The sequence below is a fragment of the Lineus longissimus genome, chromosome 8 (genome assembly GCF_910592395.1).
Source record: "Lineus longissimus chromosome 8, tnLinLong1.2, whole genome shotgun sequence".
In the NCBI taxonomy this organism is placed as follows: domain Eukaryota; kingdom Metazoa; phylum Nemertea; class Pilidiophora; order Heteronemertea; family Lineidae; genus Lineus; species Lineus longissimus.
In genome coordinates this window covers 3,130,666-3,143,049 of record NC_088315.1, presented here as the reverse complement: position 1 = coordinate 3,143,049, position 12,384 = coordinate 3,130,666, and the positions used below count along the sequence as shown (strand labels likewise).

General features: G+C 41.9%; 2 protein-coding genes across 3 annotated transcripts; both read left to right on the top strand.

Moving 5' to 3' along the window:
* The first annotated feature begins 3,985 nt into the window (after window positions 1-3,985).
* On the top strand, window positions 3,986-6,393 carry LOC135492763 (uncharacterized). Of its 2 annotated transcripts, none has more exons than XM_064779400.1 (2): window positions 3,986-4,439; window positions 5,152-6,393. In XM_064779400.1, exon 2 carries the CDS (start codon window positions 5,171-5,173, stop codon window positions 6,314-6,316), a length of 1,146 nt encoding a protein of 381 aa, XP_064635470.1. In that variant the 5' UTR covers window positions 3,986-4,439; window positions 5,152-5,170; the 3' UTR covers window positions 6,317-6,393. The 2 variants fall into 2 exon arrangements, with proteins under 2 accessions (XP_064635470.1, XP_064635469.1); XM_064779399.1 differs by having other exon boundaries at window positions 3,986-4,451.
* Window positions 6,394-8,421: 2,028 nt separating this feature from the next.
* LOC135492263 (stabilizer of axonemal microtubules 3-like) lies at window positions 8,422-12,358 on the top strand. The gene is made up of 7 exons (XM_064778614.1): window positions 8,422-8,643; window positions 9,310-9,498; window positions 9,695-9,856; window positions 10,242-10,462; window positions 10,757-10,873; window positions 11,047-11,147; window positions 11,310-12,358. The coding sequence occupies exons 1-7, from the start codon at window positions 8,536-8,538 to the stop codon at window positions 11,396-11,398; spliced, it is 987 nt and encodes a 328-aa protein (XP_064634684.1). The 5' UTR covers window positions 8,422-8,535; the 3' UTR covers window positions 11,399-12,358.
* Window positions 12,359-12,384: the final 26 nt, after the last annotated feature.

Genomic DNA, 12,384 nt, shown 5'->3' with positions numbered 1-12,384 from the left:
GCTACACAAAATTCTGAAGGTTTGCCTTGAGTTCTGAAGGTTTGCCTTGATGTTGAGGTTGTTCCAGAGTTCTCCAGTAAAGTCACGGACAACCATGGTGAAGACATCACACTAAAAATTTGTAACTTTTTATAGGTTTGGTGAAAAATTCCCAAAAGTGTTTTTGCTGCGACAATGGCCTTCGACTTACATCATTGAAGTTGAAGCTGAAGACGCCTCCCTCCTGTGGCGTATTGGGTGTTGGCGGTGGCAGACCATAGTCCTCCCCATCATATTCAATGGGGCTGAGGGTAAAGGGTAGGATACCAGGCACACCGAGACTGGTCAACTGCTTCATTGGGGTACTCGTCTCATCAGAGAATGGGACAGTAGAAAAGTTCGCCTTGTTACCCTTTCCTGAAAGTTCTTGAAAATTATGAATGCAGTGTATCAGAGATAATTTACAAACCAATGATATTTATTGCCATGAGCTAGGTCAAATAAGGAGTTTGTAGTATTGCACAGATAACTTGAGTTCAAGCACTTACCTAAATTGGCAGTTTTACCAAAATTCCAGGAATTTTTCCAGGAATTATTAAGTTGAAGTTCTGTGTTCTGAGCACTGTTCTTTCTTATTGCCAGAACATCACGATTGGACCCATTCAGGGAATCCCGCAATTCCGTCTCTCGAACACACACAGCTAGGGCAAGGTCTGTCTGGAAGCTGGACAATCTTGGGTTCAAACGTTTGTGTTTCCCTGCTTTCCTGAAACAAGTATTTGAAGAAATATACATCATAGTAATATTGGCGTAGTCTTAGTATTTCATTAATGCCTCAGTTATTAGTTGAGGACACCTCTCTTAATGACAATGACAGCAATTATGGTCCAGGGAATGTCCTATGATGATAAAAAGGTTCTACAGCTACTGTACATAGTAATTACTATATCTGAGACCACAATCTGTGTTGCCTTACTTGGAACTCTGCCCATCTTTCTTCTGAATTTTCCCTCCAGCTAATTTTTGCTTCGGTTGACTGACAGACATTCTGAAAATGCAACTTTGTATTATAGGACACAATGAATATTATAGCAATATGATAAGACCCCTTCCTAGTGAAAATGTGTTGGGCTGATAAATTCTATGACTGCAGTTTTGGTAGCCAACACATGTCACTTGTGACCCTGGGTCAGTAGCTTTATTTCTTGTCACATCCTTAGAGGAGAGATTTAAAATTCCAAGACACCTTGGCAAGCTATGAACATGAATTGATTGTGACTGACCCATTCTCGTTCGCCTACTTCAAAGTCACTATGCCAAAGATGCCAACACTGGCTCACTCCAAATGTAGTGTGTGTTTTTCAGACCGACTCCTGGTCACTCGCAATGTTTTCACCTCACAGATCTGACCAGGGTACCCGGTTTTGACATCTTTCCACCATTTCAGCCTGAATATTTATAGGAGTCGACAAATACTCAACAGCAGAGTCAAGAGCCAATGCAAAATAATAAGTAGCAGAATATTTATAACCTTGAATCTCCCTTCATATGATTCTCCAAGAATTCCTCCCGGATTTTCATGAGGCTGAGCAGTTTCAAATTTGCAAAAGATGGGTCGCTGGTGGTTGCTGCAAGGAGTAAAGACGGAATCAGGGAGCATGAAAGGGGACAACACTATCAGTGAACTATCACTAGGAGACCATCATGGTTCTCAGATTGGAATTTAAGTTGAATGAGAGGAAAAAAGTGCATTTGGGTTTGTATTGTTTTTCCTGTCAAATCTTAAAATTCGTAAACTAATGATCACCAATACAAGAGAGTGTCTCATTATTTTCACAACTAACCTATTTCTGTTAGAAGGATATCAATAACTTTTTCTAGAAAGCTGATATGGTTGCCTGTCTCTCTTAGGATTAGGGCCTGAAACAAAAATCAAGAGTCTATACATCTTCAGCTTTACCTTTGATAAGAAGTTGCAGGAAGAGAAGGAGTTTACAAAATATTGTGTTTTCAAGGAATGCTGATCACCCTTCGTCATAGATACTACCATATGACCCAATCAATGAATGATTCTATGACCAAAAATGTTGGCTATGGCTGTGTAAGTGTGTATACCAGTATAGGCCTACACAGCCAGGTGACCGATTGACAAGGATTGCAGGATAGGGAGGGTGTTGTTATAATGTTTTACCTAACACTTACTTTAGATATCTTTCGCTTCGGGTGCAGCTTCCCATTTGGAAAAATATTTCGAAGGATTTCAAAACAACTAGCGATCCCTGCTCGCCATCTGGCATCAGATTCCTTTCTTCGTGTTTTGGAGAGTGACATTACTGACAATGTCGCCATACTAAAAAGAGTGATAAGGCCCTTGTCACTGTCAGCAAGTTATCGAGATAAATCAGATAAAAAGATAAATACAACTGTCCTGATGATGCTACGGACGATTACATACCTGCTGATGCAGTTGCTGTGGGTTAGTTTTGATACTTTTGGCAACAAAATTGACTTTTATATAAATGAGCGCAATATTTTACTACGAAAAACGGGTTCAAAAAGTGCGCTGTAGTAACTCTGATCACGTGCTCTAACTTCGGGCTCGACCAATCAGAGGTTGGTGGGCGCGGCCAAAATTGCCACATGCCCGATTCCCGCCAAATTTACGCGGGAATCGATAACCAGCTGGCGGAGGTTCCGGGTGGCGAGGTTTTTTTACAGGTAGGTTCGTACCATTGTGGACATTGACAGCCAATCACAGCTCAGTAACTTCGCTTGACGTCATCAAGTAAGAAACGCACGTGTTGTTAGTCAGTAAACAAGATCAGCGATGCACCTTGACAATTGGTGCGAGTTCGAATCTCGGAAGGACCCAAAAGATTATGCTCTTTTTGTTTTTATTGGTTTTTTCATTTACTTAATTATTTTCATAATAAATTAAATGTACACAATGGTACGAACCTAGACCTGTAAAAAACAACTCGCTGCCGGGACTAGTTATTGTCCTCTGTCCTCACTAAGAGGTGGCAGCATAGACAATTGACCTGCAACGCACCTGCTACGTAAGTGGGGTTAACACCATGGATGTAATGCCGAGAGAATTTGCACAGTATATAAGGGACTCGTTAGGTAGTGTATTAATAAGATAAACCACATATTAAACCAGGTTCATGCTTACTTTGACTTGATGAATGACGGATCTGAGGGAGCTGGTTCAGGGGTTCCAGCTGTAAATCGTCCCCCGCCCTAAAAACGGGCGATATTTTTAATTTTTAGTAATTGCCTAGTTTCATTTTCTTAGCTCAGATGGCAGCACCAGAGAAGACGAGTGTCGTACGGATATATCAGCTTGGAGGACGCACCGGCGGCGAGTTTTTTTTTTACAGGTAGGTTCATACCATTGTGTACATTTAATTCATTATTAAAATAATTAAGTAAATCAAAAAAAGCAATAAAAACAAAAGTGCATAATGTTTTGGTCCTTCCGAGATTCGAACTCGCACCAATTGTCAATGTGCATCGCTGATCTTGTTTACTGACTAACAACACGTGCGTTTCTTACTTGATGACGTCAGGTGAAGTTACTGAGCTCTGATTGACTGTCAATGTACACAATGGTACGAACCCATACCAGTAAAAAAACAACTCGCGGCCCGGCTGAGGGAAGAAAATGAACACATGCCGCGGCTGCTTAAAACTGGGGAGCCTGTAGTGCGGATCAGGGCGGAGCCTGGTGGTTATGACCAATGACCGTGCTAAAATGAAAGCAACTGGGGTCATACAGTTATACGGTCATGATCCCGGAACACGTACTGTATTATATCAATAATCGATTAGGCCAATGCACTTGCATGCTAACTCCTAATTTGAATACAACATTTATATCAATTACATCAGAAATATTGCATGCTCTTATTAGTGTATCTATGTGGCCATGGAAACCATTGTTCAGCAGTACATGTAATAGAGGTCGTGGAGAAGACCTTCGGCCTTGGGCCCGAGACCGCAACTTGGATTGGCCCGATAAAATTTTTGAGTTTTTCCCCTCGTATGGAAACACAACTGTGATCGATCGGTGCGAGAAATCACATCTTGTCCCTCAATGTATTGACCGCATTGCTACAACACGCGTCCCGGAAGCAACGAGGCAATACCGCTGGATATGAATAGAACATCCGATCCTCAAGCTTACTTGTAATCACTGCATGCTGCTCGGTATGCTGTGGCATAGCGGCCTCACAGAGAATTAAATCGGTTTAGTGTATACACTTTGGATTATTTGAACAGGAACTTTCAGCCGAGGGCCATTTTCTACAGTGAATAATTTTGTGACAATAATCTAAGCCGTACAACAACAACGTGATGTCCTGGTAGTGTGGAGACTTGACACAACACTGGATCGAAACTAACCCCATATCTCTGCGGTTAACAGAAAGGGCTCTGCACCCAGGAGAATATCGAAGGTAGGCCTATTGGTAAGTTCAATTGAGTTGTTGCCACTCTATACACCTTTCCAGAAATGGGGCGCTGAGTGTCCGAAATAGTGATGTCATAAGGGGAAACTGGGCCTTATGGTCGAGGGACAAAGGAGATAGTCATGGTTGACCAACACACTTGAATGCCTTTGATGACGGACAAGTTCCAATGCAAGCCACCAATTTCGGGAAGCATGTAAACCACCACAACACCCAATCTTTCTATACCCAGGCCTACATGTATAAAAACAAAGACCCACATCTCGTGCTCCTCAGAGAGCCTGGTGTACCAACTCATTCACAACTTTAACTATTCTGCACAATTTTTACTTGCACGTACGCAATAATAAACATGGATAATGTTATATTATTGGAAATTCGAGACAGGCTCGTTGATCTCGGCTTCTCAGAGAATCCACCATTTGATTAAATATTCAAATTCAATCAGAAACGCTTCCAAATTGACAATTATACCAAATTTGTGGTATTCCCAAGAAATCAGGTCAACGTGGGTACACAGGTACGACGAGCCGGTTGAATGACTTCAACATGCAGCAGAAATGATTTACTATAGCAGTTCGAAAATCTCATCTTCAAGTCCGAGGCGGCACGGCAATGCCAGTGGTGTATATGACGACTCTTCTCAAGTGACGTTGTGGTGGCTTACAAAATACATCTCCCTCTCTCTGTCTCTCCCCAGGTTGTCCTCCCAGGTTATCATGATGAAGTCAAAGACAGTGTACCTGAAGCTACTGGTGGCCGCCTTGGCTGGCATGTCGATTGGGTTACTATTGTTCCAGTATGGAGGCCACACCATGCGACGGAAATCAAATAACGATTTATACGTACTCATCAACAATCGGAACACTTCGATTGTAACGAAAAGTCCTCATGTGAAACATGTGGCTGCAAGCGCTGGCGGAATGGTGGACTCGGTAACGGTGTGGGAAACTGGAAGCGGTAGTTTTAGAGAAACTACGCTCGGGGAGACGAGAAAAGAGGCAATAAGGAAAACGCAGAAACCTTTAGCGAAGGCTGTTGCTCCAAAACCTATTCCCAGCCAGTCTTCAAAAGTACCCCCAGCTCCTTACGTAGATAGCGTAGTCCCTAAGATCGTCCATTTCACGTGGTACAGTGATCCCACGAAAAAAAACACTTTCCGATTCCATCATTTCATCAGCATGTTGAGTGCTTACAAACACATCCAACCAACCAAGGTGATGTTTTGGCATGAGAGGGTCCCGGTGGGAGAATGGTGGAGACAAATCAAGGAAAAGGTCCCAGTGATTGAGATGAAATACCGAAAGGGACCAACTGAAATCTTCGGAAAACCTATCAAGGTGGCAGAACACAAGTCTGATATCGTGCGCTTGGAGGCCGTCATGAACTATGGCGGGATTTACACCGATCTTGACGTCATCGTGTTGAAATCATTCGATCCTTTGCTTAAATATAACACCACTATGGGCTACGAAACGGGAGCCGGTGCGGCCAATGGTTTATGCAATGGTATCATTATATCACGTCCCCATGCTAAGTTTTTAGAAATCTGGCACAACGAGTATAGGAGTTTTAAGGATTGGGAATGGGCGATTCATTCCGTGATTCTACCTGCGCAATTGGCCACGAAATATCCATCCTTGATCCATACCGAGGCTAAGACACTCCATCGGCCGAATTGGAGGGAAATAAAATGGCTGTACAACAATGGCACTATTTATGATTGGAGCCAGAACTATGCCGTCCATCTTTGGTACCGATTTCATAATGTTGATCACAACCCGGAAGACATAAAGGCAATCAACACAACTATGGGAGAAATGTTTCGATATATCTATTATGGAAAGAAAGATTTGATCGTATAGCCTTCGTATAGCCTTCTATCTTGAAGCCGAACTACTAGCGGCATGTCCAGCTTGAATATTTTTCTCTTATTTGTGTAAAGCCCCAGCGCATCGTGCATCTGCCAGCGTGTGATAAACGGTTCAGCTTTAAAGCACATCATGACGGTTTTGTTCATTTCTTGGGCGCGCGTGTGATAGACGGTTCAGCTTTAAAGCACATCATGACGGCTTTGTTCATTTCTGGGTCGTTATTCGTTATTTACTGAACAAGGTTCTTTTGAATTGGCCTGATCGTAGATGAAATCCAGCGCTTTAGTTTACCACTGCCAGCAGACAGGGCACGTCACCATCGAGTACATTCGGGAAAAACTCCCTAACGAGACCTCGGTGTAAAAAAAATAGGTTGACGTCACAAGGCTAGCCAACCAATCAGACCATTGTTTCGTCAACCAATCATTTTCGCAATAGCCACCTCGCACTTCCAATCTTGACACTAGAGGCGCTGATTTCGGTCAATTTCGGCACTGGGGCGAGTTTGCTCGCACTTCGTCCCTTTTGGGGACGAAGTATTGGTCTCATTAGGGAGTTTTTCCCGAATGCACGCGATGATGACGTGCCCCATTAACAGGACGTAACATCTATTTTAAAATGCGTTTCCAAAGTGATTGCATGAAGACAACCCATTTGTGTTGTATATCACTGGAAACGCCCGATTCCCTTGATTCTGCAGGATGTTAAATCGGGCATTTTATTTCTTTAAATAAATCATAAGCGTCGCATAGCTCTGTCATCATCCCAAATGGCTATATTGCCAATTTGGCCGGACAATCACGGAAAAGCCCAAATATTATACATTTCTTCCTTAATGATTCTTATAGTGACCATTCTCCCGTGAAAGACAGTTGCTTCAGCGAAAAACATACCAACTGGCACTGGACGGCATTTCAACGGTGTATTCCTGTTTCGCCTATTCCTGTTTCGCCTATTCCTGTTTTGCCTATTCCTGTTTCGCCTAATTCCTGTTTCGCCTAATTCCTGTTTCACCTATTCCTGTTTCGCCTAATTCCTGTTTTGCCTATTCCTGTTTCGCCTAATTCCTGTTTAGCCTATTCCTGTTTCGCCTATTCAAATGTATTACTAACCTCCCTACAGACGTAGGAATATGAACCGTCCCTTACCGACCAAACCCGAGGAGAGCCACATATGTACGCATTGACGAACGCATGTTACGCCTCAAAGAACAATACGTCAATGGAGAGAGGGACATAATGAGTTACGTTGATGCCATCAGTTACCTTGTCTGACATAAAATCATGATATGTATTTTCCACCTTGTTTGACTTTATATGTGCTGTACCTACATGTATATTATGACATGGGTTTTACAGCTGATTTTGATCAAATAATTATGAGAATGTACAATATTATGTATTTTTATCAAAAACTCATGAATTCAGTTTTCATAAAATAAACGACTGCTTTACTCTACTTAATCTATTAGTTTTTACTGTGTGTCAGTGTGGTCCTATGGTCATGGTTCTATGGTCAAATAAGTCCCGGACTGTCCCCGCTTTCAAGGTGACTCTTTCAAAACGGTCATGGCATGGTTTGTTAACAAAGTTGATGGCATTTGGTTAGTCAAATTGTCATCACATCGTTAACATCATCCAATTGTCCCCTCACATTTTCCCCATGAAATGGACATGCATCCCTAAGGTTCCCCGTGGGAGAGTCGATTTATTGTAGGGGTACTGGAAAGTAGGCGAAACAGGAATAGGCCAAACAGGAAATAGGCCAAACAGGAAATAGGCCAAACAGGAAATAGGCGAAAAAGGAATAGGCGGAACAGGAATAGGCGGAACAGGAATAGGCGAATCAGGAATAGGCGAAACAGGAATTTTGTAGGCGAAACAGGAATAGGCGAAACAGGCATAAACCATTTCAACACGAGGCCGACGCACATTCCACATTCAGTGTACACATACGTCGACAACAACAGTAAAATGCATAGTTTCTTGTTAGCCGCCTATTGAGTAGTGCTCGAGGTTTTAGAAACTCTAAAAAAACATGTTTTTGCCATAACAACTGCTAAATCAACACTAGCATACTGTGAGGACCAAGTAATCAATGATTTTTTAGGAACTACGGTTAGGGGTTGACCGCGCATGAATACAAAAACTCCCTAATGAGACCTATTGGTCTACAACTCGACCACGATTCCATGACAACACAACAACAAAATGGCGCTGGCTGGGAAACAAGAACATCGCCAAGATTGGCACCAAACAAGCACTGGTGTGGGCCACCACTACCGCCCAGGATATTATTTCCCTGATTCAACATTTCAGGTACGATTAATGTAGCTGTATAACGTGAAATATTGTGTTTAGGTTGTGTAATTTTGCTGTAAATTGAACGAAAGAAACGTGCATCTGACGTCTGACGTGCATCTGCATGTATGAGGTGATGTCATGTGCACTCATATGCACTCAATGCACTGTAGCCTAGCTTTTAAATCCCATGGCCATGTCTCTATACTAGACCAGTCTGCACAATCTCGGCGATTCTCGCCTCTTACACTGTCACTGCCACTGGTCACAGTCTCAGTCTCAGACTCAGTTTTCAGATTATTCAATAAAATGCTGGGCAATAATTACTAAATACTATAGCCTAGGCTAGGGGGGCCTAGTTATAAATATAATAGTATGCGGCGGCTATGGATTGGACCGTCTATGGCATTGGACTCGAGTATTGACTGATGTGCCATGTGACCGTTCTGACCTTGTCCTTTGGCTTGGTTGTCGTGCATTACATTTGTGAAACTGAAAGGTTTCTGCGAAATCGTTTCAGCAGTATAGACATAGTATAAATAGCAGTAGTGCCAGTACCCCAGGTCCAGTAGGCTAGGCCTAATTTATTTTATCATTAGTGCATGTCGTGAAAGAATATTTAACCAAGTTTCACCTGTTTTTTTATCTAATTTAATCTCCTTCACTTTCTTTATACCCTTTCAGTCGGTGATTCGTGATCCTTTGCCTCCAAACATTGCCAAGTCCGATGAAGTCCCAAAAGATCAGGCCTACCCAACAACCACAGGAGACTTCCATGATTCCAAGTTTCTTGGTGGGCCGTACAAAAATGATATCTACAAGAAGGCACCTGGTCATTGGAAAGTCAACTATGTGAAAGATCATATTGAAAAGGTGAGAGTTGAGATGTGGTATTTGGGAGATAAGTTGTGGGAGCTGGCACCCGTGACCCCCCTCCCCCCCCCCCACATACACACATTTTTGCCTTGTTGCACTGTAACTTTTATATCAGTCCATTGCCAGGTATTTCTTAGAATCCTATTCATGAGTGCCCTTTTGTCAATAGTGTAATTTTGGCTCTCTTTTTCAGCTTGGCCATGGCGGATGGCGAAGACCACTGACCATGGGCAACCAAACGAGTGAAACACATGCCAATTTCAATGCAAGCTCAGGAATAAAAGATGATTATGAATTTGATCCCCGTCCTCAACCATTTCATCTCAAAAATCATCACAATGATGGACCATCAAAGGTAAATGAAGCGCCAGTCTTACTGCCTGAAGAATAGTCTTGAAATAGCAAATTTTATCCCAGCAGGTTGTGCAGCGTACCAGGCAATAAAAAATATATAAAGAAACTCAACAGTTCATCAGTTACAATACAAACATGTGTCCCAACACAATGAGTATGCAAGTTCACTATGCCCAATAATTATTTGTTAAAATAAACTACTGAGTGCAATCTTCCGAGACCTTGGTTGGTTATATATGAAGAAGAAAGGAATTAAGTGAGGACCATGCTGCCAAGAAAAAATTAAGAGGACAGTTTGAGCTGAAACTGCTGCAATGGAACTGAGGAGGTAGATCAACATACTGAATGTTCTTCAAAAAGGATCTAACGTTTTGATCTCTTTTCAGAGTATCATCCCCTCCACCGAAAATGATAAACTCAAGGGTCGTCCATTCTACGTGCGAGACCAAGGGCTCCTCACAGAACTTGACCCATACCTTAGCACGACACACAAGGACCATAGATCTTTCAAGAAGGACGAGCTAAATAAATACCCAAAGAAAGACATTGCCACCTACTGGGATTGTGAGGAGTACCCGAAGGCGTGGGGATTTGGTGTGAAGGAAAAGTAAGTGAAGCTTGACTGGGCAAAAAAAGAAGTTTACACTAGACAATAATGTGCCCAAATTACCCAAAGTAAGAGCACCCGTGTTAGTGAAAATATAGAAGCTGCAACCAAACTTATGCAATTAAAAGGCCTGGCATGGTAATACAGAATGCCAGCAAACTTACCCAAAGTACGAGCACCCGTATTAGTGAAAATATAGAAGCTGCAACCAAACGTATGCAATTAAAAGACCTGGCATGGTAATACAGAATGCCAGCAAACTTACAACTCCAGTAATGTTCTTCTCTGTTCCAGTCATCTCCCAAAAGACACTGTTCCCAGGGAACCTTTACCAATGATTGATCCTACCTGGTTTAAAACAAGAACAAAGATCCCGCGTTTACCCAATCGCATGGTGCCCGTCCCTCATAGGTAAGGAATTGAAGAAGATTCTGAGAATTTGTTGAAACTTGGCATTATAGTATTTGTATATCAGTCTATGCAGTTGCGTAATGCTAAAACTCATATTCAGTATGTACCAGGTCCTCAACTGCAGATTTTAACACTTACGCTTTCTCATCAAGTTATGCTTACCTTCCTTGCAGTGGTCTGAAGTCAGAACAGAATGATAAATATCAACGACCATCAGATGTGAAACAGAAACAAATCGATTTTTGTCCAGTTGACACTCCTTGGGTACTGCCTGGTAAGTCTCTTTCAAATACTTCCTGACCTTTTTTTTAATAAGAGGATAATACAAGTAAGAGATTTTGCCTAAATCTCTTAATCAAAATCATTGGCTGTTGCCACAGAAAATCAGCACACTTATATTTCACTGTATTCATTTTACTCTCCTTGTTTTTTTCAGCCCCTGGTCCGTCATCAGCTTTTAAGTCGCCACAGATGTATGCCACAGAGTACATGAATGTCGGCAGTCGGAAACCCGTCACTGTCTAAATTGATCAGTGATGTGCTTCATGCATTAGACACTTGTTCTCAGCTTGCCTATCCAATGGAAAAAAACAGAAAAATAGTTTCGGAACTTTTTCGGTTAGGTTTCATTTCATTTGATCAGTCACATGGACATATCGTGATGGCTCTCCTTGTGAAGGTGTCAGTCACATTGTACCTGATCATCCTTTTGGCCTCGGGCAAGCATGGTGGTGTAGTGAATAGAGTTTGGGACTGCTGATCTGGATGTTGTGGGTTCAAATATCGTCCGAGTCACATTAAAATTCTTCACTAGTAGAAAAAGGTGAAGTGAGTGCTTTTAGCTACATTTGGTACTCCTTACTTCCGAGGAGACTTTTGGATGACAAAGTGCTTCATGCAAGGGTAAATGGTGCATGTCTCTGAGGTCAGTGGATCACTTGGTTGATGGAACTATGAAGGATACTCACAATATTTAAGCTTTCATTCAAAGTCTGTATATCAATGTCATGTAGTTCTGTCCATGCACTGCACGTGTATGAAATGTGCATCAGTTCAGGTTTCACACAGGAGAATGTTTCTTGTATATTTCTTGCCATTGTGTACTGCTGGCAGAGGGTTTTTAACAATTATTTTGGCCGTGGTTTTTGACATTTTATCTTGAAAAACAATTAGCTTAAAACCTGGTTGTAATTATGGTCCATGACAAATGAAGGAGGAAGGTTTAGACCCTAGTGTGTATGAGTGGCGATGTTCACCTTCATGGTCTTGTCATAGTGAAGACTTATTCCGTCCGTGTGCAACTCATACTGTGATATTGTATTGTAAATATGTGTATATTATGTACAGATCATAATAAACTTTTAAGAAGCTAACTATTCAACAGGACTGCAAATTTCTGCACTGTACTTTTGGAACTTGCTGTTTCTAACTTTCCTTGTAAAGTGTCAATCATGCAAGTGTGAACACAAATGTCACAAAAATAAATCATTGCATTGTTAATTGAAGCTATT

What these genes read in the sequence shown, in the direction of transcription:
- LOC135492263 (XM_064778614.1), top strand. Translation starts at nt 8,536, where the DNA reads ATGGCGCTGGCTGGGAAACAAGAACATCGCCAAGATTGGCACCAAACA. An exon ending in GGATTTGGTGTGAAGGAAAA is followed by an intron (nt 10,463 to 10,756) that starts GTAAGTGAAGCT and finishes TCTCTGTTCCAG; the next exon opens with TCATCTCCCAAAAGACACTG. An exon ending in ATGGTGCCCGTCCCTCATAG is followed by an intron (nt 10,874 to 11,046) that starts GTAAGGAATTGA and finishes CCTTCCTTGCAG; the next exon opens with TGGTCTGAAGTCAGAACAGA.
- LOC135492763 (XM_064779400.1), top strand. Translation starts at nt 5,171, where the DNA reads ATGATGAAGTCAAAGACAGTGTACCTGAAGCTACTGGTGGCCGCCTTG.